This window comes from Perca fluviatilis, chromosome 2 (genome assembly GCF_010015445.1).
Source record: "Perca fluviatilis chromosome 2, GENO_Pfluv_1.0, whole genome shotgun sequence".
Taxonomy (NCBI): domain Eukaryota; kingdom Metazoa; phylum Chordata; class Actinopteri; order Perciformes; family Percidae; genus Perca; species Perca fluviatilis.
This window is the reverse complement of record NC_053113.1, coordinates 11592087-11614462: the sequence shown is the minus strand read 5'-3', so window position 1 is coordinate 11614462 and position 22376 is coordinate 11592087. Positions and strand designations below refer to the sequence as shown.

At 42.7% G+C, this 22376-nt stretch overlaps 1 protein-coding gene across 1 annotated transcript; it reads right to left on the bottom strand.

Annotated features, from left to right (window-relative positions):
• Window positions 1-1240: 1240 nt before the first annotated feature.
• LOC120550461 (alpha-2-macroglobulin-like) lies at window positions 1241-22035 on the bottom strand. Its single transcript, XM_039787165.1, has 37 exons — window positions 21975-22035; window positions 20785-20872; window positions 20433-20613; window positions 20006-20162; window positions 19150-19202; window positions 18702-18722; window positions 16466-16634; window positions 16306-16390; window positions 16068-16215; window positions 15690-15807; window positions 15455-15564; window positions 15189-15356; window positions 14739-14966; window positions 13894-13957; window positions 13664-13809; window positions 11493-11642; window positions 10965-11111; window positions 10752-10865; window positions 10469-10608; window positions 9789-10014; window positions 9145-9271; window positions 8883-9004; window positions 8726-8777; window positions 8435-8515; window positions 7987-8163; window positions 7559-7634; window positions 7241-7397; window positions 6195-6269; window positions 4829-5003; window positions 4544-4731; window positions 3338-3550; window positions 3111-3229; window positions 2836-2926; window positions 2695-2763; window positions 2507-2612; window positions 2292-2333; window positions 1241-1399 (listed from the first exon to the last, which is right to left on the bottom strand). The coding sequence occupies exons 1-37, from the start codon at window positions 22027-22029 to the stop codon at window positions 1395-1397; spliced, it is 4443 nt and encodes a 1480-aa protein (XP_039643099.1). The 5' UTR covers window positions 22030-22035; the 3' UTR covers window positions 1241-1394.
• Between the last annotated feature and the right edge of the window lie 341 nt (window positions 22036-22376).

The following is a 22376-nucleotide window of genomic DNA, read 5'->3' as shown; positions in this document are numbered from 1 at the left end:
TAGCCATTAGGCTATTGATATGTGTTGCTTTGTGTTAAAGAATTAGCATTGAATTACCTATTTAATATTTTCTCAATGTCATATTACACTTTTGATTCATATTACAGCTGTGAAATTATGAAAATGACTAGGCCCTATCAGTTTTGTCTGTGAAGCTTTCACAAATAGGCCTGTCGCAATACACAATAAATCAATTAATCGCATGATAAATAAAAATGAGCTTGATCATTTTTAAATGGAAATTATCAAGGCCGGAAACATTTCCATTTCATTTGTTTGATTGTGTTTGGTTTTTATTCCAGTGCGTTTTTTGTTAACAGAGACTGAAAGTCCATTTTATTTATTGGTTTTGGTTGTTCATTTATTGTGAATATTTAAAATGTGACAAGTAATGCAGGTTAATGTTTATTTTGGATCAGAGCAGCAGCTGATTTAACACCTAAGACTCCAGGATTAATCTTAGCCTGCCTGTTAGCCTGCTCTGGACCAGGCTAGCTGCAAAGAATACATCTCCATGGTTACTTGGCTGGGTTTAATTCAACCTGCTTTTGTGCAACCAAGTCAGGCTAAATTCATCCAGGATAACCTGAATATCCTGGCTTAATCCCTTATCCTGGTTTTGTGCAACAGGCCCCCACTCCCGACCAGGTTAGGTGATCAGCATGAGTTACCATGGCGATTAAACCCAGTAAAAACTGATCCACCTTTGCAGTACAGAAAATCCTGGGTTGAGCCTTAAATTAGCTCGTTAACGCCAAATCCTGCTTCGTAGTACAGGCCTCTGGTCACCTTGATAGCTTTAAGTCTAAAAGTAGAGTTAATATTTTTCAGCTGAACCAAATGTACGCCAACGTTGACTGCGTCTGCTTGTGGGACTAGGGAATTGTTAGCCAACATGTTCATAAACTAATAGTCTTTGTTGGCAGCTTATTTGCAAGCAGACATTGAACTACAATCCTTAAATGTATGGTTTATTTAAAATGTAACCAAGAACACATCTTCAAGCTGCAACTGCAGAAAAATAAGTCACTTTAGGATTAACCGGTTTCTCAAAAAACTTCTGCATGATTGTATGTGTCTGTAGGTTAAGATGTATGGACTAAGACTTCATTTTGTAAAATAATCCGTTACCTGCAGCACAAGGGTCATTTGTCAACAGACGATAAACAGCAGAAAGATTAAACTGTAGAAAAAGTTAAACGAAAGACCAGTTTCAAACAGGACATTGATGTCACATTTATTTATTTAATTATCGATTATGCATTTCACTTCAGACCGTAGTTACACAGCTGAAAGGGGTTGTGGCAGAATACTAACCAGGAAATACAAAACAGACATGGTGTTAGTACATAATGTGCATCTTCTGGATGACGAGAGGACTGACCACATGCTCTTCAAGCTGCAAAAGAAATTATGAAAAATAAAAAAATCATTGGAGACTTAAGCCTGTTCATACCAAAGATTTGCAACATTCTGACAGTTTACACCCTATGCTACTATACGAGACAGTGTATCCTCTTCATAGCAACGACTCTGTAGACCTACTTCCATTTGAACTTCCAGCTTTTAATAGCGGATATAATTTGTAGCATATGAATGAGGACAGTTAATTTCCAGTAGTAATGAATTGGCAAAAAAACAACTGAATTTTGAGTTTATTATTTGATGGCGCATCTGGAGAATGGCATGAAATGGAGTCGTCCCACATAACAGACAAGAGATGTCCCCTCTATTCTTAATTTCTCCCGTCTAGTCAGCAGTTCCATCGTTTAGAGGTGACACCAACTCCCCTAACCAGCCAAACATTAACTATCGAGACCGCCTGTCACCAGGGGAACGGTTGATGAGAACCAGCTGACAGTTTGTAACCGACTTGACCAGCTGACTTTGCTACGAGACAATTGGCTGTTCAAACAGGTGACGTGCCTTACGTCAGAGAATTTCTAATAAGGGGAGAACTTCCAGTCTCGGGAAAATTCTGGGTTGGTACAATGGGGCTAATAGGGAGTGAGATCGGGAGTGAACAGGCTCTCCATAGACAGGCTCTGCTTACGTTCTAAAACCAGCCAATGGCTACTTGACAAGCTGAGTCGCAGGCGACGCCATCAGACTGCTGCAACATTCTAAAAGGTCATTTCCTCGTTGCAAATCTTTGGTGTGAGCTGGGCTTTACAGTCTACACTGGTTGTATGCTTCATTTGGTTTTAGGTTACAAAATTGGCACTTTTACAATCGTTTAAACCATTCCAGTTTACATTACGTCATAGTGCTTCTGTATATCAGTTTGTTACCTGCAACACAAGGGTCGATGTATGCTGTATCAGACTGGTCACCTTAAGGGAAAAAATAATAATTAGTTAAACTTGCATCATATGTTCAATAGCTTATCATATTAACATACTACTATAAGTTACTATTTTGGTAACCGTTCAGGTTGTTTTACAGCTACCACAGAACAGCGTGTGCTGTGACTTCTGTGAATGAGGTCTAGAGAGGACCCATTTACTTGGCTGGTAGTAGTCGTAGATCTTGACCACGGCTGGCTTCAGGTTCTGCACTTGGTACTCCTGTACGAGCGTCAGGCTGTGGTTGATTCTTCGGTCCTTCTGTAACTGTTGGAAGAAGAACAGACCACATGATCAGTAACAAATCTGGAGAGCATCATCTCTCGTTTGTCACTTTAAATCCCCTCACCTCCCGTATGTACACCAGAACATGATCCTCCTTTTGTTCAACACGATCCACCAGCAGGGCACCTTTGAGCTGTGAGGAGACATCAGCTGGGTTACCATGACAACTACTACAACTCCATTTAAAGTTATGGGAATCACTCACCATGTTCAAAGACTCTGGGTCTGGGACAAATCCGGAGAGCATTTTGATATCCAGGATAACCATGTTTGTACTGGACTCCTTTCCACTATATCTGTAATGGAAATACCAGAAAAATATGATGTCAATCGGAGGCTTTGGAAGGCTCCATTTACTGTTCGTTTTAGCCACAAGTTGTAAACATTCCTCCCCCTGTCCATCCAACAGTTACATAGTTCAAGCTGGTAGATGCAGAGGATTATTTGTCAATGTCGTGGATGTGCTTGTTGATTACTTACAGGGATGTTAGCTTCAGACTGAGTTTGGGTATTTTGCTGGTGCAGTCGGCCTCTGGTTTGACCAGAACACCGAGGGTGGTAACAGCAGCAGGAGTTGGGATGTTATAAACAAGGGAAATCTAAACCAGGAAAGTAATTCATAAAGTCAAGAATTCTTTGCTCGAGTTTGTTCAAATGTACAGTATGAAGCATCAGGATTGGTGGTTGATGTACACCAGACCACTGACCTGTATGGCAGCACATGCAGTGCCCTTCACCTCCAGGCTGTACTTTCCCGTCACGTCCCGCAGCTGCTTCTCCTGGTAGAGCAGTTTGTTGTTCCGATTCACGTCAAACACCAGCTGGCCCCCGGGAGACCGGACCGTCACGGTGCTTGAACCCTCTGGACTAAACACCAGAGTGGAGTAGAGAGCCAGAGCCTGAAGAGCCACCACGGTGTCCTACAACACGTACAGAAGAAAAGAACCAATACCCAGGGCTCTGGTTCTGAGCAGAGTTCAGAGGGAGATTCTGGCAGCAGGGGTTTGGGTGATTCCAAATTATGGATATTGTTATAAAAGTATTATGATAGGCCCATTATAAAATGGGTGTCTTTCTAAAAATATAAAACCGTCAGTAGCCCTGCACCCGATTCAACATGTAGCAATAAGCTACCAAACAGGGAGAGTACACTGTTACTAATCTTGGGCAAAGTCACAAACTGCGATGAAAGCCGCAACTTGAAATCTGCACTCCCTCAGCTGGTGCGTGGCGGCAGGGCCTTCTGAACTCTTTGGGGAACTCCCTTCATCCCTCTACCTGTTCCACAGTTTAAAAAGAAATGGTGGCACAACTTGGTGGGTGTTACCCTGGTGATATCTGTGTGAGAAATACAAGGTGTGGTGTGTGAGCGGGTTGAAATGAGTGGGTCTCACACCCAATGTGTGAGAGGTATGAATACCTATGTGCATAAGTTTATACAGATGTAAAGGTTTGTTTAAACCTATAGCAGCTTTATCAATTTTAGGTCTCTCCAATTGTGGATTTTCATTAAAGAAAACGACCATTTAAAAAATATGCACCTTTTATTTGTAGTTTATGGGCTAAACCAAGGCTATGGTTCTCAGTATGGTTTAACTGACACTAAACTGTCGAGGTAACGGGAAATGTCGCTGTCCTGTGAGAACTAGGCATGTCTAAATAATGAGTTTTAAAATAATTTCCTTTACTTCATAATCTAAATACATTTAAAGAAACACTTGAAGAAGCAGAAAAATGCATTGTCACAAACATGAAAATTGGGCAGTTTTCCTTGTGCCATGCTGTTGTTTTCGGGATAATGGGCGGTCAGACAAAATGGGATTTAGGTCACAGCTAAGCCACACATTTTTAAATAACTAAAGAGATTACTGTACATTTGACTCAAAGTCCAGCTGAACCCTGTTGGGCTGTACCTGTGTGGAGGAGAATCCTCCGTAATAGTTCTGCTGGCTCGTCAGCCATCTAACGATGCGGCTGGCGTAGCCCAGGTCTTCAGCAGTCGGGGAGGCACTGAGTTTAGCCAGCAGCACATAGGAGCTGGTCTCCACAGACAGAGAGGCTGACGTTTCTGTTGCTGTCTGAGACCAGTGGAGGAAACCTCCTAAAAAACAAACAGCCATCCACAAAGAGCCCAACAGGCACAGGGTAAGCTTGGTCACAGGAATGAAGCCAGAATGATTTCCTGGAGGAGGACTCACCTTCTCGTAACCCAACAGCATCTAGGTGACCCAGTAGGTGAGCACGGGTCTCCATGTCTCCTGCCAGGGTGAAGACGTACGCCAGCAGAGCTGTGGTGTAGGTGTTGCTGAGGTCACTGATGGACTCCTTGAGGCAAGACAAGCTAGCCTTCACCGGCCCATGAACCGCAGGATCCTACAACAGATTCAAAGAAGAAGTTGTCTCGCGCTGCTGCCTTTGTCTCTGGAGTCAGAACTAAACCGAGGGGAAGCGGCGCTCAATTTGAAATGCTCCACATATCTGGAACAAACTTTCTGATGCTGCCTCTTTAAATTTGTTCACTTATACTGCACCTCCTATTGTTGCATTTTAGGTTTTTACGTTTAATTGTTACTGAAGTTGCATTGTTGAAAACTTGAACTGTACGACCCCCTTCGGGGCACCTGGTTAGCTCACCTGGTAGAGCAGGCGCCCATATAGAGAGGTTTACTGTCGACTCAGCGGCTGCAGGTTTGACTCTGACCTGCGGCCCTTTGCTGCAGGTCATTCCCCTTCTCACCACTTTCAAGTCTGAACTGCCCTATACAAATAAAGGCCTAAAATGCTAAAAATGAAAAAAAATGCTCCTTTGCTCGGCTTTTTGAAAGAGAGACTTATGAGACAGTTTCATTCATCACTACAACCTAATACTTCCTGCCTGTACTAAAACTAACTGGGTATTTCTACTTAAGTGGCATCAAGCGGTGAGGTTGCAGCAACCAACTGAATGCGCCTCCCTTCCCCCTTCTGTCCAAGCGTGTAGGAGAACCTACAGCGCCCTTCACTTCAATGTCAACACATGAAAGGCCCTCTCTAAAGCCAGCGTTTGGTTGGTCCGTTGCGGGAAACCTGGCGGTGCAACATGGCCGTGGACCCCGTCGCTACCCGATGGGAGACGAGTGCAGATGAGTTGTGCATGCTCAGATTTAAACTGTTAACGGCGTAATGTCATACTTAAAATTTGTGAAATCTATAAATAAAACTTCATTACAAAGAGAAGATGGAATCATTTCAAAGATGTTTGATAGCTATGATTGCCAACATTGGCTCAAGACGCCAGTCAAGCGACAGCCTTGGTTGGGTTTAATTGCCAACATTACAGAAGTCTCTCATTAGCAGCTTCTTGGAGGCTACTTGCTGCAAAGTGACGCGAGTGCAACTCCCATCTGCACTCGACTCACACCGGGTAGTGACCGACCCACTCCTAATGTGGACACTGGTCCTTTAAAACTGTAAAAAAAAAAAAAATCCCTACAGTTCAGAATCTTTGGTGCCATGCCATAAATATTTAAATTCAAATGAATGCATCTTATGTACATATACACTCATTACAAATAATCAACTCACATCTATGTACATATTCATCTCCAAGAAGGCAGCAGTGATGTAGGCACTGAGAGTAACTTCATCAGACACTCCACCCTGTAAAGAGGAAGCATAAGGAGTTAGTGATCTAGTCTGACTCACCGGATGCAGAATGTAGGCCCGTCTATTACTGTACTCTGCTCCCCTTTCACCATCTCCATCAGTTTCAGCCAAAGCCAGTCTACTCTCCCATAGCCAGAGGCATTGCACACAATTCTGGGCCTGGTAAAAAAGGCACTCTGACCCGAACAGGCTGTTCATTCTAGCATCTTTTTGGGCCCTCCACACGAGGGCCCTGCATACTCAGTCCTCTTCCCTTCGGTTAGTATTTGGATTCCCTGGTTGGTATATAATGGAGTCCTGATAGATTTAACTGACCACCTCCACCATAATTCAAACCATAAACTCTCAGCCCATAACCACACACACGAGATGACCGATCAGATTGTTTACCATGTAGGTATAGGACTCCATTCAAAGACAAGTCACTTTTGGATGGAAATCCTTTCAATACATAGGACTCAAATTTGGTAGAAGTTACCAGATGGTCACTTTTGTAAAAAAAGAAACCATTTAATAAAATGAAGAGATGGGTAAATGTATTTAGTACATTAGTAAATATGGACAATTTGTATGTTATTACACACTGTACATATTTGTATATAGGGCTATGTACTGTATACACAGACATAGATCACTGTACCTCCAACACTCAGGGGCCTGACTCAAGTAGACTTAAGCATTTGTGAGTCCCACAAGGCTCTTGCATGTATGACTCACAATTACGGCATTTGTTTTTGATAAGTGAAACCTGATGAAATTAATCAGAGATGGAATTATCTCACATTGCAAATGAGTGAGTGGGCCCCCAGGCTGGCATTTCTTACTACTGAGACATGAATGAAAGTCCTGATGGTGCATTTCCATTCAACTACTGCTACAGCAAAAGTCTCATTTAGTAAAGTTAACTTACCGACCTTCAGTTTGTTATTGTCATACAAACTCTAGTAAAGAGTTACTTTAACTACCTTCATTATGGTGTGGAAGAGCTTTCCCGACTGTTCAAAACAGCCATTTTGTTGTTGTTTACTTTTCAGCCAAGTCACGGACGCTTCGATGTTGGCTGGGTCAATGTAGATGAAAGTCTGTGCTTTGGCAAACGAGCGCAACACAAATGCAGTCAGCCTGAGGATATTAAAACAAGACAAGAGGAAGCTCTTAGGATCCGTTTAATGGCTCCGCACAATCCTCTACAAGTAGAAACTGTATGTCGTAGTAAATGTTGCACACCATGTAAATGTCTAATTCATTATTCTTTGTGGATGATTGACCAGTAACGTTCTCACCAAGTGTTCCCTGGTCCTGCTCCAAAGGTGCTGTAAGCGCCGTAGTTATCTTTGTAGTTCAGCTGTCTCTGGTAGCCTGTAGAACAATAGAGACACCAATTAGGGCATTTACTGATTTGATTTCTGATTAGCTCGTTTTAGGTGAAAACAGCTCTGGAACTGAATCTACAGATGTAGTAACCATGTTATGCCTTTAGTGGACAGGTGACTAAAAAGATGAAATTAAGGGAGCGAAAGGAATGACATGCAACAAGGTCGTTACGGTGGGGTGGGGGCCTGTTGTCAGCACCGTAACCCAGAGGCCAGCAGGGTGCCCCTGACCTTTAGTCCCTAATAGGACCGACGAGCACTGTCAAGCGATTATGCACGCCGCTTGTTACATTTTGCATACGGGTTCTTTTAGCTACCAGAGTAAAATGGAGCCTCACCACTGGTCAGGAAGTTGGTAGCCTTGTTCCTGATGGCTGGGGTCAGCTGCTGGGTGTCTCTCAGGTACTCCAGGATGTAGATGTCTGGGGCAAGGAGCGCCATGTTCTGCTCGCCACATCCATACGGCATCTGCAGCAGCCCATCCAGGTTCTCCAGAGCCCGGCCCAGGATGTCACCTGCCCAGAAACACAGAACCACTGAGACCAAACGTGCAACTAACGGGTGTTTGGCTTGAGGTTGTGGTGCAAAGGACCCTGGGGTGAAATTACTCTGAACCATCACTTAAATATGTTGAAGGTATAAATGCACTTTGTATTTTGACTTTACTTTGTCGTGTCGTTAGAATAAAAATGAATCAAATTAACAGATTGCTTATTGATGGAAGACTTTTCCCTTCCTAGAAGAAAGTTAAAGCAGCTCTCAATTAAAATGAAGCCATTAATTTACCGAGTACTGATACTGAAGCACGGGCAGATCCAGCAATGTTCTCAGGGAGTTCTATGTCCACTTCCTCCGTCAAAGCTCGCCCTGTGAACAGAGAGAGAACAAACACTCAGCACTAAAATAAAGTCAGACAGTTAGTCGATCATCTGCGCTAGACTTGCCAGAACGAAACTAAGCGCTATCTGCAAGTAGTGAATGTCTCCATCACATGTTTTAACACGCAAATCTAGTCAAATTCTAGTATTTGTCTTTTCACACGTTTGACAGGCCAGGCCTGGTGTAAACCGTACGGACCTTTTGGGCAGAGCAGCCAGTTGTAGGTGTTGGTCACCTCAGTTCCCTCAGCCTGAGAGGGAAAGAAATAATGTGAGTTACAGAGTTTCCATTTGGTTAATGGATAGAAAATTCTCCCTTGATCATCTTGTTTTTTCTAAAAGAAAAAAGTACCAACCTTTACTATGAGAGGTCGTGTGACCACATCAATTCGTCCTCTTTCAGGCACGCTCACAACCTCATTGTCACATGAGATATGGGATGTCACGGCCTCAGCACTCACCGACACATTTACAACTCCTAAAAAGAACAAACCGTTTCAAACTTTATTCAGAACAACGACATTTTGTCACCAATGGGGATCTCGCTGATTTCACAGCTCAAAAAAAAAAAAGGCTCCTCCACCTCGGCAGCCTGGTGGATAAAAGCTCCAGTCTCACCTAAGGATGAGGGGGCCATGGTCCAGCTGAGGGTCTTGCGCTCACTGCCACACAGACAGGATGTGTACTGGTCACCAGAGAGGGGGGTGAGGGTGTAATCTAAGGAGGGGGCTGGAGTCACAGTGACCTGTTCAAGAGAGAATACACATTTAAAAACTGGAGATTTAGGGCGAATTCAAAAAAAACTTTCAAATTTCAGCACAATGCTGCAGCATTTACCCTTTCCCCAGCTACATCTTGCAAATGTTTTTCTAAAAAAAATTAAATAAATGGATCCATAAGCTTGAAGACTATTAGGAGTATTCCAAATATTTACTAGAACCTTTGTGAGGGTGTTGACAGGACCGGCTAGAGAGGTGGGTCAAGTTAAACAGCAATCCCTTAGAGATTAAGGTTTTAAAAAAGGTGCCTTTGATTGCACATTGAAAAGGGAGTGGATAAAGTCATTACTACAATCATAACAATTTTATATATAGCACTTTCCAGATTAAGACTTACAGGATATACCGATTTACCCTAAAGGTGGGGACAATGTAAACATGACACCTGCTAAACATCAGCATGTTAGCATAGCAGGAATGTTAGCATGCTAACATTAGCATTTATAGGTCACAAAAACAAATTAAAAAAATAATTAAAATGACCATGATGCAGCTGGTCAGGTAGTTGAAGGTGGTAGCCTTCAGTTTAAAGTGCTCCCCCCGGATGATGGAGTAGGGCAGGCTGAGCTCCAGGAAGAAGGGCTGGAAGACCGTGAGGTTTTTACGCGGCGCCAAGCCGAAACCCTGAGGGGACAGACAGAACGCCTCCGTCTCCCAGGTGGTGATGGTGTCCGGGACAGTGAGGGACACATTCTTCGTTCCAAACCCTCTGGATCAGCAGATACAGATGTGTTATGGTAAACTTGAAAATACTCTCATGATTAAGATTAGCAAAAACACATGATGTGAGTAGTGTGATTAGATTACTAATGGGTTGACTTAAATTGCAGTAACACCGCCATGTTGTCGTTACTGTTCGCTAAAAAGAATGTGCAAATGTGAAATGGTATCATAGGCTGCGTCCTTGAGATTTCAGAAACTCAAATGCAGTTCAACTGGGTTTCATGTGTACTCTAGCCCAAAAAGATCATTCCCCATACACCATTTTAAAAAGAAAGATTTCCTGTAAAATGACTAATACATTCTGCTAAAATAAACTAAAGAGAGTCCAAGTTTAGGAGCAGTGTCAGTAAATTAGTTCCATGCCATTCATGTGTGGAGGGAGACTGCAGGAAGTCAGTGAGAGCCTCTGACCATCAAAACCCTCTGTGGCAAAAACTCACCCAACTTCCACCAGGTCCCATATCCAGGTCTCAGGGAAGAAAGTGCGGACCGTCTCTACTGGGGGTTGATCAGGAAATGGCCCATAAAGAGCCACTTCAAGTCCAACAGGGAAAGGGGCTGCCATTTCTTCCATTACGGCCATGGTAGGAAGAATGGAGAAAATATTCATTAGGTAAAAACCAAAGCAAGGACCCGTTTTAATGAGCAAGTAAATATTCAGCATGCATCACTTTGAGCAAAAAAAAGAAAGTCACCATAGTTAACAAAGCCGCCATAGCCACCATAGCCACTATAGCCACCATAGCCACCATAGCCCTGGTAGTATTCTTTTCCTTTGTATTCGAGGCATGAAGGCTCTCGGATAACCAGGTTTGTTGCCATCTTCATCCCTACATTCTAGATAATCCAACAAACCGGCATTACCGAAAAGTTGATAAATGTGCAACAATAACTTTAGTATACTTTATTTTGGACACTCCTTTGTGTAGAAAGTACCTGGAAGACTGTATAAGCGTCAGCTGTCCCATCACCTCTGGGGTATGGCAAAATAGATCTTCTCGGTCTCCCAGGCAAACATTCTACACTGTCTTCAACGTCATATGGAATATAGGACATTTTTGTGACCGGCAACAATTGAAATATCTGAAAAGAAAAGTTTGGTTCAAAGTTATAAACCGACAAGGTTTGATGTTCTATGAAGATCTGACAATTGGGACACACTTTGACACCAAGATACTCCTACATCTTGAATCGTGGCTGTAAAGTATTTGTCAAATCATTGCCTTTATCCATACGGCACTCCTACAGAGGGCTACGCCTCACATATGTGAGCATAACCTTATACTATAGCATTTTCATAACCGCATGCTTACAACTGGGTAAAAGAACAATCTGCATTGAGCTGCATTGCATATTTGATAACCATGTACAACTGGTAGAGGGAGAAAAAGACTAACCATTGGACAAGTAGATAACTGCAGAGTAAAAATGGATGCTGATACATTTGCAAAAGATAGTAGTTACCTTGTCTGCATCCAGAGTCTTCCCTGGCTCCTTGATGAGGACGCTCTGGTCAACAGCGCTCACGCCACACAGAGATTCTGGCTGGGTGGTAACCCGCATGATGGTCTCCTCTCCTGGGACGGCCGAGGACGGAGAAAACTCCAGAGACACCTGACAGCAGAAAAGACACAGCGCACCATCTGGACTTTAGTGGGAGATGAGAACCTGGGATCTTTTCAACCTGATATTCAATAGTAATAGTAGGAAATTGGGGAGAGACCGAGGAGACGACATGCAGCAAAGGGCCACAGGTCGGACGCCACTGGATTATACCACTCTACCCATGCAATAGTCAGAAAATGGTGGCCACAACATGTAGGAAGTTAATGTAATTCATTTCAGTGGGATACTTAAAAATTGCCCCAAAGAAATGTCTTACATACAGTGCCTTGCGAAAGTATTCGGCCCCCTTGAACTTTTCGACCTTTTGCCACATTTCAGGCCTCAAACATAAAGATATAAAACTGTAATTTTTTGTGAAGAATCAACAACAAGTGGGACACAATCATGAAGTGGAACGAAATTTATTGGATATTTCAAACCTTTTAAACAAATAAAAAACTGAAATATTGGGCGTGCAAAATTATTCAGCCCCCTTAAGTTAATATTTTGTAGCACCACCTTTTGCTGCGATTACAGCTGTAAGTCGCTTGGGGTAGGTCTCCATCAGTTTTGCACATCGAGAGACTGACATTTTTGCCCATTCCTCCTTGCAAAACAGCTCGAGCTCAGTGAGGTTGGATGGAGAGCGTTTGTGAACAGCAGTTTTCAGTTCTTTCCACAGATTCTCGATTGGATTCAGGTCTGGACTTTGACTTGGCCATTCTAACACCTGGATATGTTTATTTGTGAACCATTCCATTGTAGATTTTGCTTTATGTTTTGGATCATTGTCTTGTTGGAAGACAAATCTCCGTCCCAGTCTCAGGTCTTTGGCAGACTCCATCAGGTTTTCTTCCAGAATGGTCTTGTATTTGGCTCCATCCATCTTCCCATCAATTTTAACCATCTTCCCTGTCCCTGCTGAAGAAAAGCAGGCCCAAACCATGATGCTGCCACCACCATGTTTGACAGTGGGGATGGTGTGTTCAGGGTGATGAGCTGTGTTGCTTTTACGCCAAACATAACGTTTTGCATTGTTGCCAAAAAGTTCGATTTTGGTTTCATCTGACCACAGCACCTTCTTCCACATGTTTGGTGTGTCTCCCAGGTGGCTTGTGGCAAACTTTAAACGACACTTTTATGGATATCTTTAAGAAATGGCTTTCTTCTGGCCATTCTTCCATAAAGGCCAGATTTGTGCAGTATACGACTGATTGTTGTCCTATGGACAGAGTCTCCCACCTCAGCTGTAGATCTCTGCAGTTCATCCAGAGTGATCATGGGCCTCTTGGCTGCATCTCTGATCAGTCTTCTCCTTGTATGAGCTGAAAGTTTAGAGGGACGGCCGGGTCTTCGTAGATTTGTAGTGGTCTGATACCCCTTCCATTTCAATATTGCTTGCACAGTGCTCCTTGGGATGTTTAAAGCTTGGGAAATCTTTTTGTATCCAAATCCGGCTTTAAACTTCTCCACAACAGTATCTCGGACCTGCCTGGTGTGTTCCTTCCTTCTTCATGATGCTCTCTGCGCTTTACACGGACCTCTGAGACTATCACAGAGCAGGTGCATTTATACGGAGACTTGATTACACACAGCTGGATTCTATTTATCATCATTAGTCATTTAGGTCAACATTGGATCATTCAGAGATCCTCACTGAACTTGTGGAGAGAGTTTGCTGCACTGAAAGTAAAGGGGCTGAATAATTTTGCACGCCCACTTTTTCAGTTTTTTATTTGTTAAAAAAAGTTTGAAATAGCCAATGAATTTCGTTCCACTTCATAATTGTGACCCACTTGTTGTTGATTCTTCACAAAAAATTACAGTTTTATATCTTTATGTTTGAGGCCTGAAATGTGGCAAAAGGTCGAAACGTTCAAGGGGGCCGAATACTTTCGCAAGGCACTGTAGATAACTGGCTTTTTTTCCTCTTCAAGAAAAGGCTACATGCTGTATTGAGGTTTTGATTCTGCACCTAAAACCTGACGAGAACAGCCTTTGCCACATGTCTGGGTTCTTCTCAGGCTGACCTTTTGACTGAAGCACTGCTCGGTAGAGAAGTCCGCGCTGTTGGCGATCACCGTCTCACTGGGGAGGACGGCGTAAGCCACGACCTGGACGTCTGGCGCCATGTCTGGAGACACCGTCAGCTTAAAGGACACCTCGCCCTCATTCACTGAAACAACAATCGCTCACATGACTCCATAGATCGGCCAGGCTAACTCAAAAGGATACTGACAAGACAAGTCACTTTGCTCACCCAATTTATCTTTGATTTCCACCCGTTCAACTCCTTGTAAAACAATGGCTCCTCTCGATAAGACCTGGGAAGTTTGAAAGAAAAGTGACAAAGAGTAATGCAACATGCCCTGTCTGCGGTGAGGTCCTGTCATGTGATTAAGAACATAGTGGAAGAAGTTTATATGGTTCATGTCAAAAATGTTTTGTTTAGTTGAAAAAGGAAGTTGTTCAAAACAACCTATCCAGAACATGATATTAAGAGACTCAGTAAAATGTATTAAAAGGGGAACGCTACAATTTTACAAATCTAAACCACAAGTCTGTATATAGGAGAGTACTACTGCATATTGTGGGGAATGTTACCTTGCATAAGTCAGCATTGGTTGGGGGCTGAAGACTACAAGTTTGACCATGATAAAATGCTGGGGGTGCGGAACCCATTAGCCCAACTCCTAGCATGACACACATCTAACCACCTTCAGTGGTTGAGTTGCATTACTGGGTTTAGGCTAGAAAGTTTACAATAAAAAAAAAACTGTTTTGGTTCATTGATTTTGATCCTTTTCCCCTAAACATTTGTGATTCTCCAGTGGCTTAATCTCTCCAGACTGGATATTTAACTTTTAATATTTGGATAAAGGTAGTGGAAACACTCATCTGGAATTTCTTTTGCAGATTTGTTTTACAGTGTTTCCAGCACAGTGCTTTTGTTAGCTGTCAAACTTTACCATTTCTCAATGTTTTCAATGCTTAAATGTTGACACGCAACACAAAAATCTCCTGGGTAGTGATGTAAAGGTAGTTTTAAAAACATCTTCCCCATGTCCATGGAAGTGGTGAGAGGAAAATAGTTCAACCACTCACCAGATAAATCACATCCATAAAGCCCTGGGCCTCTCCAACGATGGTGTACTGGATGGAGAGGTCTTCTTCTTCGTCACAGGAGAGTGGTTCATCCTTCTCCTTCACATCCAGGGAGCTGACCGTCTTCGTATCAGGAGAAGAAGGCGTGGCCAAAGACACCGTGTGATCGTTAGACTCATAGTATGGCGTTCTGTAAGGACTGTAGCCCAGTGTCGGCGTGTCGCTAACCTAGAGAGCAGAGAAAACAAACACTAGATGAGATCATGGGAGATGAAGTAGAAGAAAGCTTCAGTTTTTACTGACATAGCAATTTTTTGGTATAGACAGATTGTTCCTATATGGCACCTTGGTCAGTTGCAGCATATTGAGAAACCATTTGAGGTCAGATTTGGACGGTGTTATCATCTTCATGATGAATGTTGGTTACAGATTGTAGTTTCTACTTCTTACTTGTAAGTGGACGTCTCCTTTAAAGGCAGCTGTGCTCAATGAGAAAGCGGCGACACCATCACCATCGGTTGTGAGATTCTGTAACCAACGCGATGACCACCTTTCACCCTCAAACAGGAACACCGGCATGTCAGGAATGGGTGTATTATTGTAATAAACCGCTTTAACCTGTCGGAAGAACAACGTTGTATCACCGAGAACGCCCACGGCTTCAGTTGCACCGTGTATAGAAGCACATTGAAGAAGTGAAGACCAAATGCACTTACTTCTCCTTCCACATTTGATCCTTTGTTATAAGTCTGGGGAGTGTCGGTGAAAGACAGCTTTCCAACAACATAAGAAATCACTGTAGTCTTCTCTTGGGAGCGTGAAATACCTTTACAAGAAGCCTTCATGTTACAACAATGTGGACGCCGTATTGTTTCATTACATGGCATAGTCAGTTATTATAGGCCAACTAACTCTTTTTGAAATAAAAGTACAATATACGTTACGACTTGCCTGTCCCCTCCTCTTCCATATTTGCACTGAGTTGCAGTTCATCTTGCAGCGCCTCCTGCGCAACTCTCGTGAAAGTTGACATTGTGAAGCTGAAAGTGGCACAGCCTCTCTTGTCCGTCTAGAAAGCACAATTAAATAACGTCAGACTAGAAAAAGTGAAGGACATTTCAAACTTTCCACACGTCAGACCCTTATTACTTCAAAACTTTTGACTGTCAAATTGTCAAACTACTAACTCGAGTATAAAAATCAACTTTTACACTCTTAAATTTGTACATCAGACAGACAAGCCCGATGACAATATGTAGTGTTAAATGTGCACATTATGTAGGAGGCTATGCACCTTGCTTCATGAGACGGTCACCATAGCTACCGTACCTGCTTTGTCTCCTCGTAGCAAGGCATCGGGATTACAGAGATTCCCTCTGGATGTTCAGGGGTGAATGCATGGGGTATAACATAGGGATCAAAAGGTTGGCACACCTTCAAGTCAACACTGCCTGGCACAGGCTGTCCGTATGTATACCTAATTAGATGAAATGGAGAAAAACCGTTCCCTAAACTGGACCCATTTTAGATTATTTAAGAGTAATGAGCAAAAATAGCTTTTACTTACGTGGCACAGACTTCAGCTTTGACTTCTTCCTGATTAATGCTTACTTCATCAGGTGCATTTATTTGTAGGTCAAATTTAGGCAAAACTGGGGACAAAGGGATTATTAGCATTTTTGCTTCATTAAACAGATTAAAAGTGATGGTAAAAAAAGAAAAATTACCGTATTTTTCCACCTTGAAGCTGTGTTGCATTTTATCAGACCCAGTCGACACAGTAACTTGGTAGGCTCCTTCACGGGCCTCAGAGTTCAAGGCGTAAGAAAGCTGCAATATCTTCCTATTGGAGGAGGTTTCATTCAGCCACTGGCCAATCCTGTTGCTGTTAGAATCCTGTTAAGTGAAGTCAAGAACATGGGACAACGGGAAACTCGGGAATACAGGAAAAGTGGCATTTCTTTCTTTCCGGTTCCCTCAACATCCTCATCCTCCTCGACCTGAGTGCAGCCTTCGATACTGTGAGCCATAACATCCTGCTCACCAGACTCAAAGACCTCGGTATCGAAGGTACTGCACTCAGCTGGCTCCACTCCTACCTTTCCAACAGATCCCATTTCATCTCTCTCCACAACCACACCTCTGCCACAGCCACAGTCACTCAAGGTGTTCCCCAAGGCTCCGTACTTGGCCCCCTCCTCTTCATCATCTACATCCTCCCTCTTGGTCAGATACTCCGCCACTTCAACCTGGACTTCCACTGCTATGCTGACGACACCCAGATCTACCTCAGCACCAAATCCCCGCACAATCCTCCCCTCTCCCACATCAACTCCTGTCTGTCAGCTATTAAAACCTGGATGCAACACAACTTCCTCAAACTCAACAGCGACAAAACAAATTCCTTCTGATCGGCTCCAAATCCACACTCAGCAAAACCAATAACCCCACTATCACCATCGACGGCACCATTGTCTCCCCATCCCCCCAGGCCCGCAACCTTGGCGTTATCTTTGATTCCACCCTCTCCCTTGAGCCTCACATCCGTCAAGTCATTAAAACCTCCTTCTTTCACCTCCGCAACATCGCCAAAATCAGACCCTCTCTACACCCCCCGCTGCTGAAAGACTCATTCACGCCTTCATCTCCTCCCCGACTGGACTACTGCAACTCACTTCTCCTCGGCATCAGCTCTACCAACATCAACCGACTCCAACTGGTCCAGAACTCAGCCGCCCGCCTCATTACCTGCTCCAAATCCTGGCACCACATCACTCCAGTCCTAAAACAACTCCACTGGCTTCCTATTTCCCACCGGATCACCTACAAAATCCTGGTCCTCACCTACAAAGCCCTCCACCATCTGGCCCCCTCATACCTCACTGACCTCCTCTCCCTCAGATCCACCTCAGCCGGTCTCCTCTCCATCCAAAAGTCCAACCTGCGCTGTTTTGGGGACAGAGCCTTCTCCAGAGCAGCTCCCAGGCTCTGGAACTCCCTCCCCCAAGAGATCCGCACCTCTGAGTCCCTCACCATCTTCCAGTCCCGCCTCAAGACCCATCTCTTCACCTCAGCCTACCCATAGTCCACCTGCCCCCCTCCCTTTTTCATCTGTATCTTGTTTTGTTCTACTTGTTTTGTTTGCTCGTTTTGTTTTGTTATGTTTTTATTATCTACCCTGCCCTGTAAAGCGAATTTGAGTCCATGAAAAGCGCTATATAAATTCAATTTATTATTATTATTATTATTATTTTATTATTATTATTATTATTATTCCACAAGATGGCTGATTAAAGCGGGCTATGGTTTGGTGTAAAGTTGTATGAGTAGGAACACGCAGGCTAATATCAGTGGCCAGTTACAGATATATTGTCTTAGTGTATAATGGGCATTTGTACAGAATTTGCTGCAAAAGTATATACATTGATGTCATTTCCTTTTTAAAAGCAAGTTTTATGTAGTATGACAATCCTATCTTAACATTTGGTCCACTTACTAGCTAGTCTTGGGAGTTTTTGCAATGCAAAAAAAAAGAAAAAAAAAAAAAAAGAAACTCCCATCTAATGAACATTAGACTGTTAATATCTCCAGAAAAGGTTTTCCCTCACGTTTTGTCAAACAGAAAATGTAGCCTGTAAAGCAAGAATTTGTGTCCAAGGTCATGCATGAATTCTTACACGTTATGGTCATGTTCATAAAGGTCTTGTTCAAGTTGTAAAACAGGCCTCCACACAACGTACTGGGTGTTTATCACATTTGATACCAGAATCTGTGAAACCTTCCATAAAGCTTGGGCCTGACCGCTTATAAGTCCCTTCATGTTTTTAGGAGATTAACATTCTGAACTTTTAATAGCCTAATAAGTCCACTTGAGCATTTTGCTTTAAGGAATTTGTATTAGAAAAAAAAATGGTAACCCAGTTTAATATACCCAGTATGTTAAAGTGTAGATATTACTCTTACCTCAATTTCGATTACATTGTACTGTAAGAAAAAGAAAGATTTGTTAAAGCACAAGCTGCTTTGTATTCCTTGCATCACATAGTCATAATGAGTTAAAGACTTGAGCTCTTATATTCATTCGGATTTATAGTTTTCTGGAGAAAAACTTCTATTGTAATCTTTAGTATAGATTCCACTGATATTTCCAATTATATAGGATCATTTGTGACAAAATGTTGCAAAATGAGAAAACATGTTGGAATGGATCCATCACTGGGTCAGCAACCTTCAAAGCAGCTTGGGAGGTTACCTAAAAAAGGGGCTGTGGTTGTACTACTGACCCAGAGCTTCACCATGAGATCATATTCTGGTTCAATCAAAACTAAAACCTGCACCATTATCAAACCATAATCACCGATATGGTTTATGAAGGAGACTTGTAGAAAGGAAAGACCGGTCAAACACTCACCAGCTGATTGACAGGTCTTAACTTGGTATCCAGTGTGATGACTCTGAAATGCACTGAGAGACATGCAGAGAGATTACATGAAGCCTTTACAGCTCTTCTACAGCAGCGGTAGACATCCTAACAGGCCAGTGATTGGTCTTCTGTTAATTGAGAAATTACAGCCCTGGATTTCAATAAAGTGGGGGATAGTTTTGCACGGAAACAAAGATACCTTGTTTTAAATAATATTGTCAGCGTGGCACATTACTAATATGATATCCAGAATGTGGGGACTTCTGTCCTCTCAACTGCAGCAGGAGTAAAGTAGTACATTTCATTTCTACTATTATATAGACTCTGTATATGCCAACATGTTCCTGGGCTTCTGGGAATTGAACCTCTACGGCCTGTTAATGACTTGATATTCTGGGGCACAATCACTTTCTCACTACCTGTTAGAGCCAGTAGTCAGACTTCCAGCATTCTGGGGCTTTACTTTAAAATCCTGGGAATGTCAATATATAAGATTTGATACTGTGGTAATACATTTTACACGCAGTGCTGCATGCACAGCAATTTGTAAAGAGGAAACTTTTCTATATATGGTACCATATTGTGTACTACATCATAGATCTTCGATTTATTCGCACAACACAAAGTGGCATAAACATAACCCAAGAAAAGAAAGTTGTGCCGGTGAAGAAACCCCCTGACCCCCCCCAAAAAAAAGGCTTATGGAAGGGATCTCACCTTAATTATTATAAGCAAATACAAAAGTCAAGTAATCTAGATAAGTAACCAAGCAAACCTAGATTAAAAAAAGCTAATCTAAAGTAACCAACATAAATAAAGTATAAAGCCATCAGCTCAAAATTACCCGTTTGTCCTGGGAGGTAGATTGGTTTATCCGTTTGGATGAAGGTCATTGGTCGATAGACTTTGATCTTAACTTTTCGGACTTCTTTAGAGTAGAACGTGTCGCCTCGTACCTCCACCTCAAAGTTCTGCACCACTTCATCCTGCACTAAAGGAACCTGTGACAAAGATTTTATAGACACCGAGAGAGCCATTACATCCCATTCAAACATGATTTATGAATATTTAACTTGATCTGTTGCAACTAATGGTTTAAAATCATACATTTACAACAGCAGTTTACACAATTATGCATTTATATTGTGTTCTTTCCTTTACAAATCTGTTTGTGTACGAGTTATGAAATCCCATCAATGGTTTCCAACTAAAATTTTTCCAACAAATTCTGTTGAAATGAGCAAATCAATCAAATCAGGAAAGTTGCTGACCTTAAAGTCAATGCAGGTATGAAATTCTACACTGGAGGTCTTCTCCAGAAGGGTTGTATTCGCCTCTTCAGACATCAGAGTGACGCTCATTTCCAGAGTCTCGCTGGGCTCCAGGAGACTGGCACAGAATCTGGTCTCAGCGCCAGATTCAAGAATTGCAGGAATGGCTACCATGTACTGCCTACAGCCACAGACACACACACACACACACACACACACACAGTACATATCTCACTGGAGCAGATATGGAAATAACCCCAACCCAGAAGATTATGCAGCATAAAAGCCTTACCAGTGATCAAGTCATTCAACCACAGGCTATTATCATTTTTTAACCGGGGAGGTAACTTACGGTCCTGCCGCCGCCTGGCCCACGCACATCCAGCTCAAGAAGACACACAGCTTCCATGTCCACATCTGAATCCCAGGACGACCCATGACTGAATGAGATCATCATGAGTCAGCATCTGTTTAATAGTCTGATAGAGAATCCCACCCCCATCCTCGATTTGATTTAAGGTAGCCGATTCAATCATTTATAGACTTCATGTTGTGGTGTGTAAGGAAAACTGCAATTTACAGTTTAATTAGGTAATGTTTAAAGTCCAGAAAGTGTCATTCCGAGTGTGTGTGTGTGTGTGTGTGTGTGTGTGTGTGTGTGTGTGTGTGTGTGTGTGTGTGTGTGTACTAACCCCTACCGTTCAGGGGAGGTCAAACAGGAAATCATGCATTTACAATCAGAATGTTACAGATGTAGCGTTGCATACTACGGTAGTTTAGCCTACTTTGGATGTAGCCTATCGTTACTATCGCTAAGCTAAACCAGGTATCACTTACCCTGTGTCACGAGCATATAGAGCAGGGGTGTTAAACTCATTTTCCCAGAAGGCCACACGAAAAAAATTAAATAGAATCACACCAAAGGCCAGACATGTAAGAGTTTGATGCGCTTGTTACTACAGGTCACTTCTTTTAACATTTTGATACCTTTCTTCCTCATTTTGTGCCTTCTCAGACATTAGTCACCTTTTTGTAAACTTGTGGCTTTTTCTGACATTGTTGTTAACACGATGCCCCACAAAAGTCATCAAAAGATTTCCTTCTCTGGGAATTTGAGTCTCAGAGTCTGTAAATCTGCCATATTCTGCTTTGAATGTCAATTTGCAGTTTGGCGCACAACTGCAGGAGGGCCAAAATGTATTGTGAACCCAAATTGATATACAGGCCGGATCTAAATCTGCAAGGGGCCGGATTTGGCCCGCGGACCTTGTGTTTTACACATGAGATATAGAGCTAAGCACTAAGAGATTGTTGTAGCCACCAACGTAATAACAAATTAATACAGCGCATTTCATAAGAACAAACCCAAGGACGCTTTTAAACAAGTACAGGGAGACAAGGGAAAAGAGAAATAGTAGGTCAACACAAACATGGACTGGAAGGACTGGATCATTTAATGTAGGCTACTGAAACCTCTACAACCACATCGCGCAATCCATGTGGTGTAAGAAGAATGAAATATAAAAATGTATACAAAGTTACATGAGAGCCAATTCGGGGTGGAGTTTGACCCCCACAATCCCGTCATTGCGTCCATCCATTGGGACTGGGACTCGGACTTCTCCAGTCGTCATTCGCTTTCCCTTTTAGCTTTTGCTCTTCGTTTAACTTAAAAGAAAGCAACATTTGGAAACTCTTCCATTAGCTTTAGAAGACTATACAGCCGAACCAGAGTTCCCGATATCCCCGCCGCCCCGCCACAAAACTGTAGAAGAACCAAAATCCCCAAAAATGAATGCCTCGTAGCAGCGCCGTGTTTCAGTTTCAGCTCCCCGAGTGGAAGTCTTACCTAGGGATGGCTGACGCGAAACTGACGTTCCGAAGCTTTGTTGAGGTCCCGAAGCGCAGATGTTTCCAAACACTGATCCGAAGCGTGATTCAAAA

What these genes read in the sequence shown, in the direction of transcription:
- LOC120550461 (XM_039787165.1), bottom strand. Translation starts at nt 22,029, where the DNA reads ATGGACGCAATGACGGGATTGTGGGGGTCAAACTCCACCCCGAATTGG. An exon ending in TTATGGATGTGATTTATCTG is followed by an intron (nt 13,958 to 14,738) that starts GTGAGTGGTTGA and finishes CAAACTTCCCAG; the next exon opens with GTCTTATCGAGAGGAGCCAT. An exon ending in ATGGTGGCTATAGTGGCTAT is followed by an intron (nt 10,609 to 10,751) that starts GGTGGCTATGGC and finishes CTTCCTACCATG; the next exon opens with GCCGTAATGGAAGAAATGGC.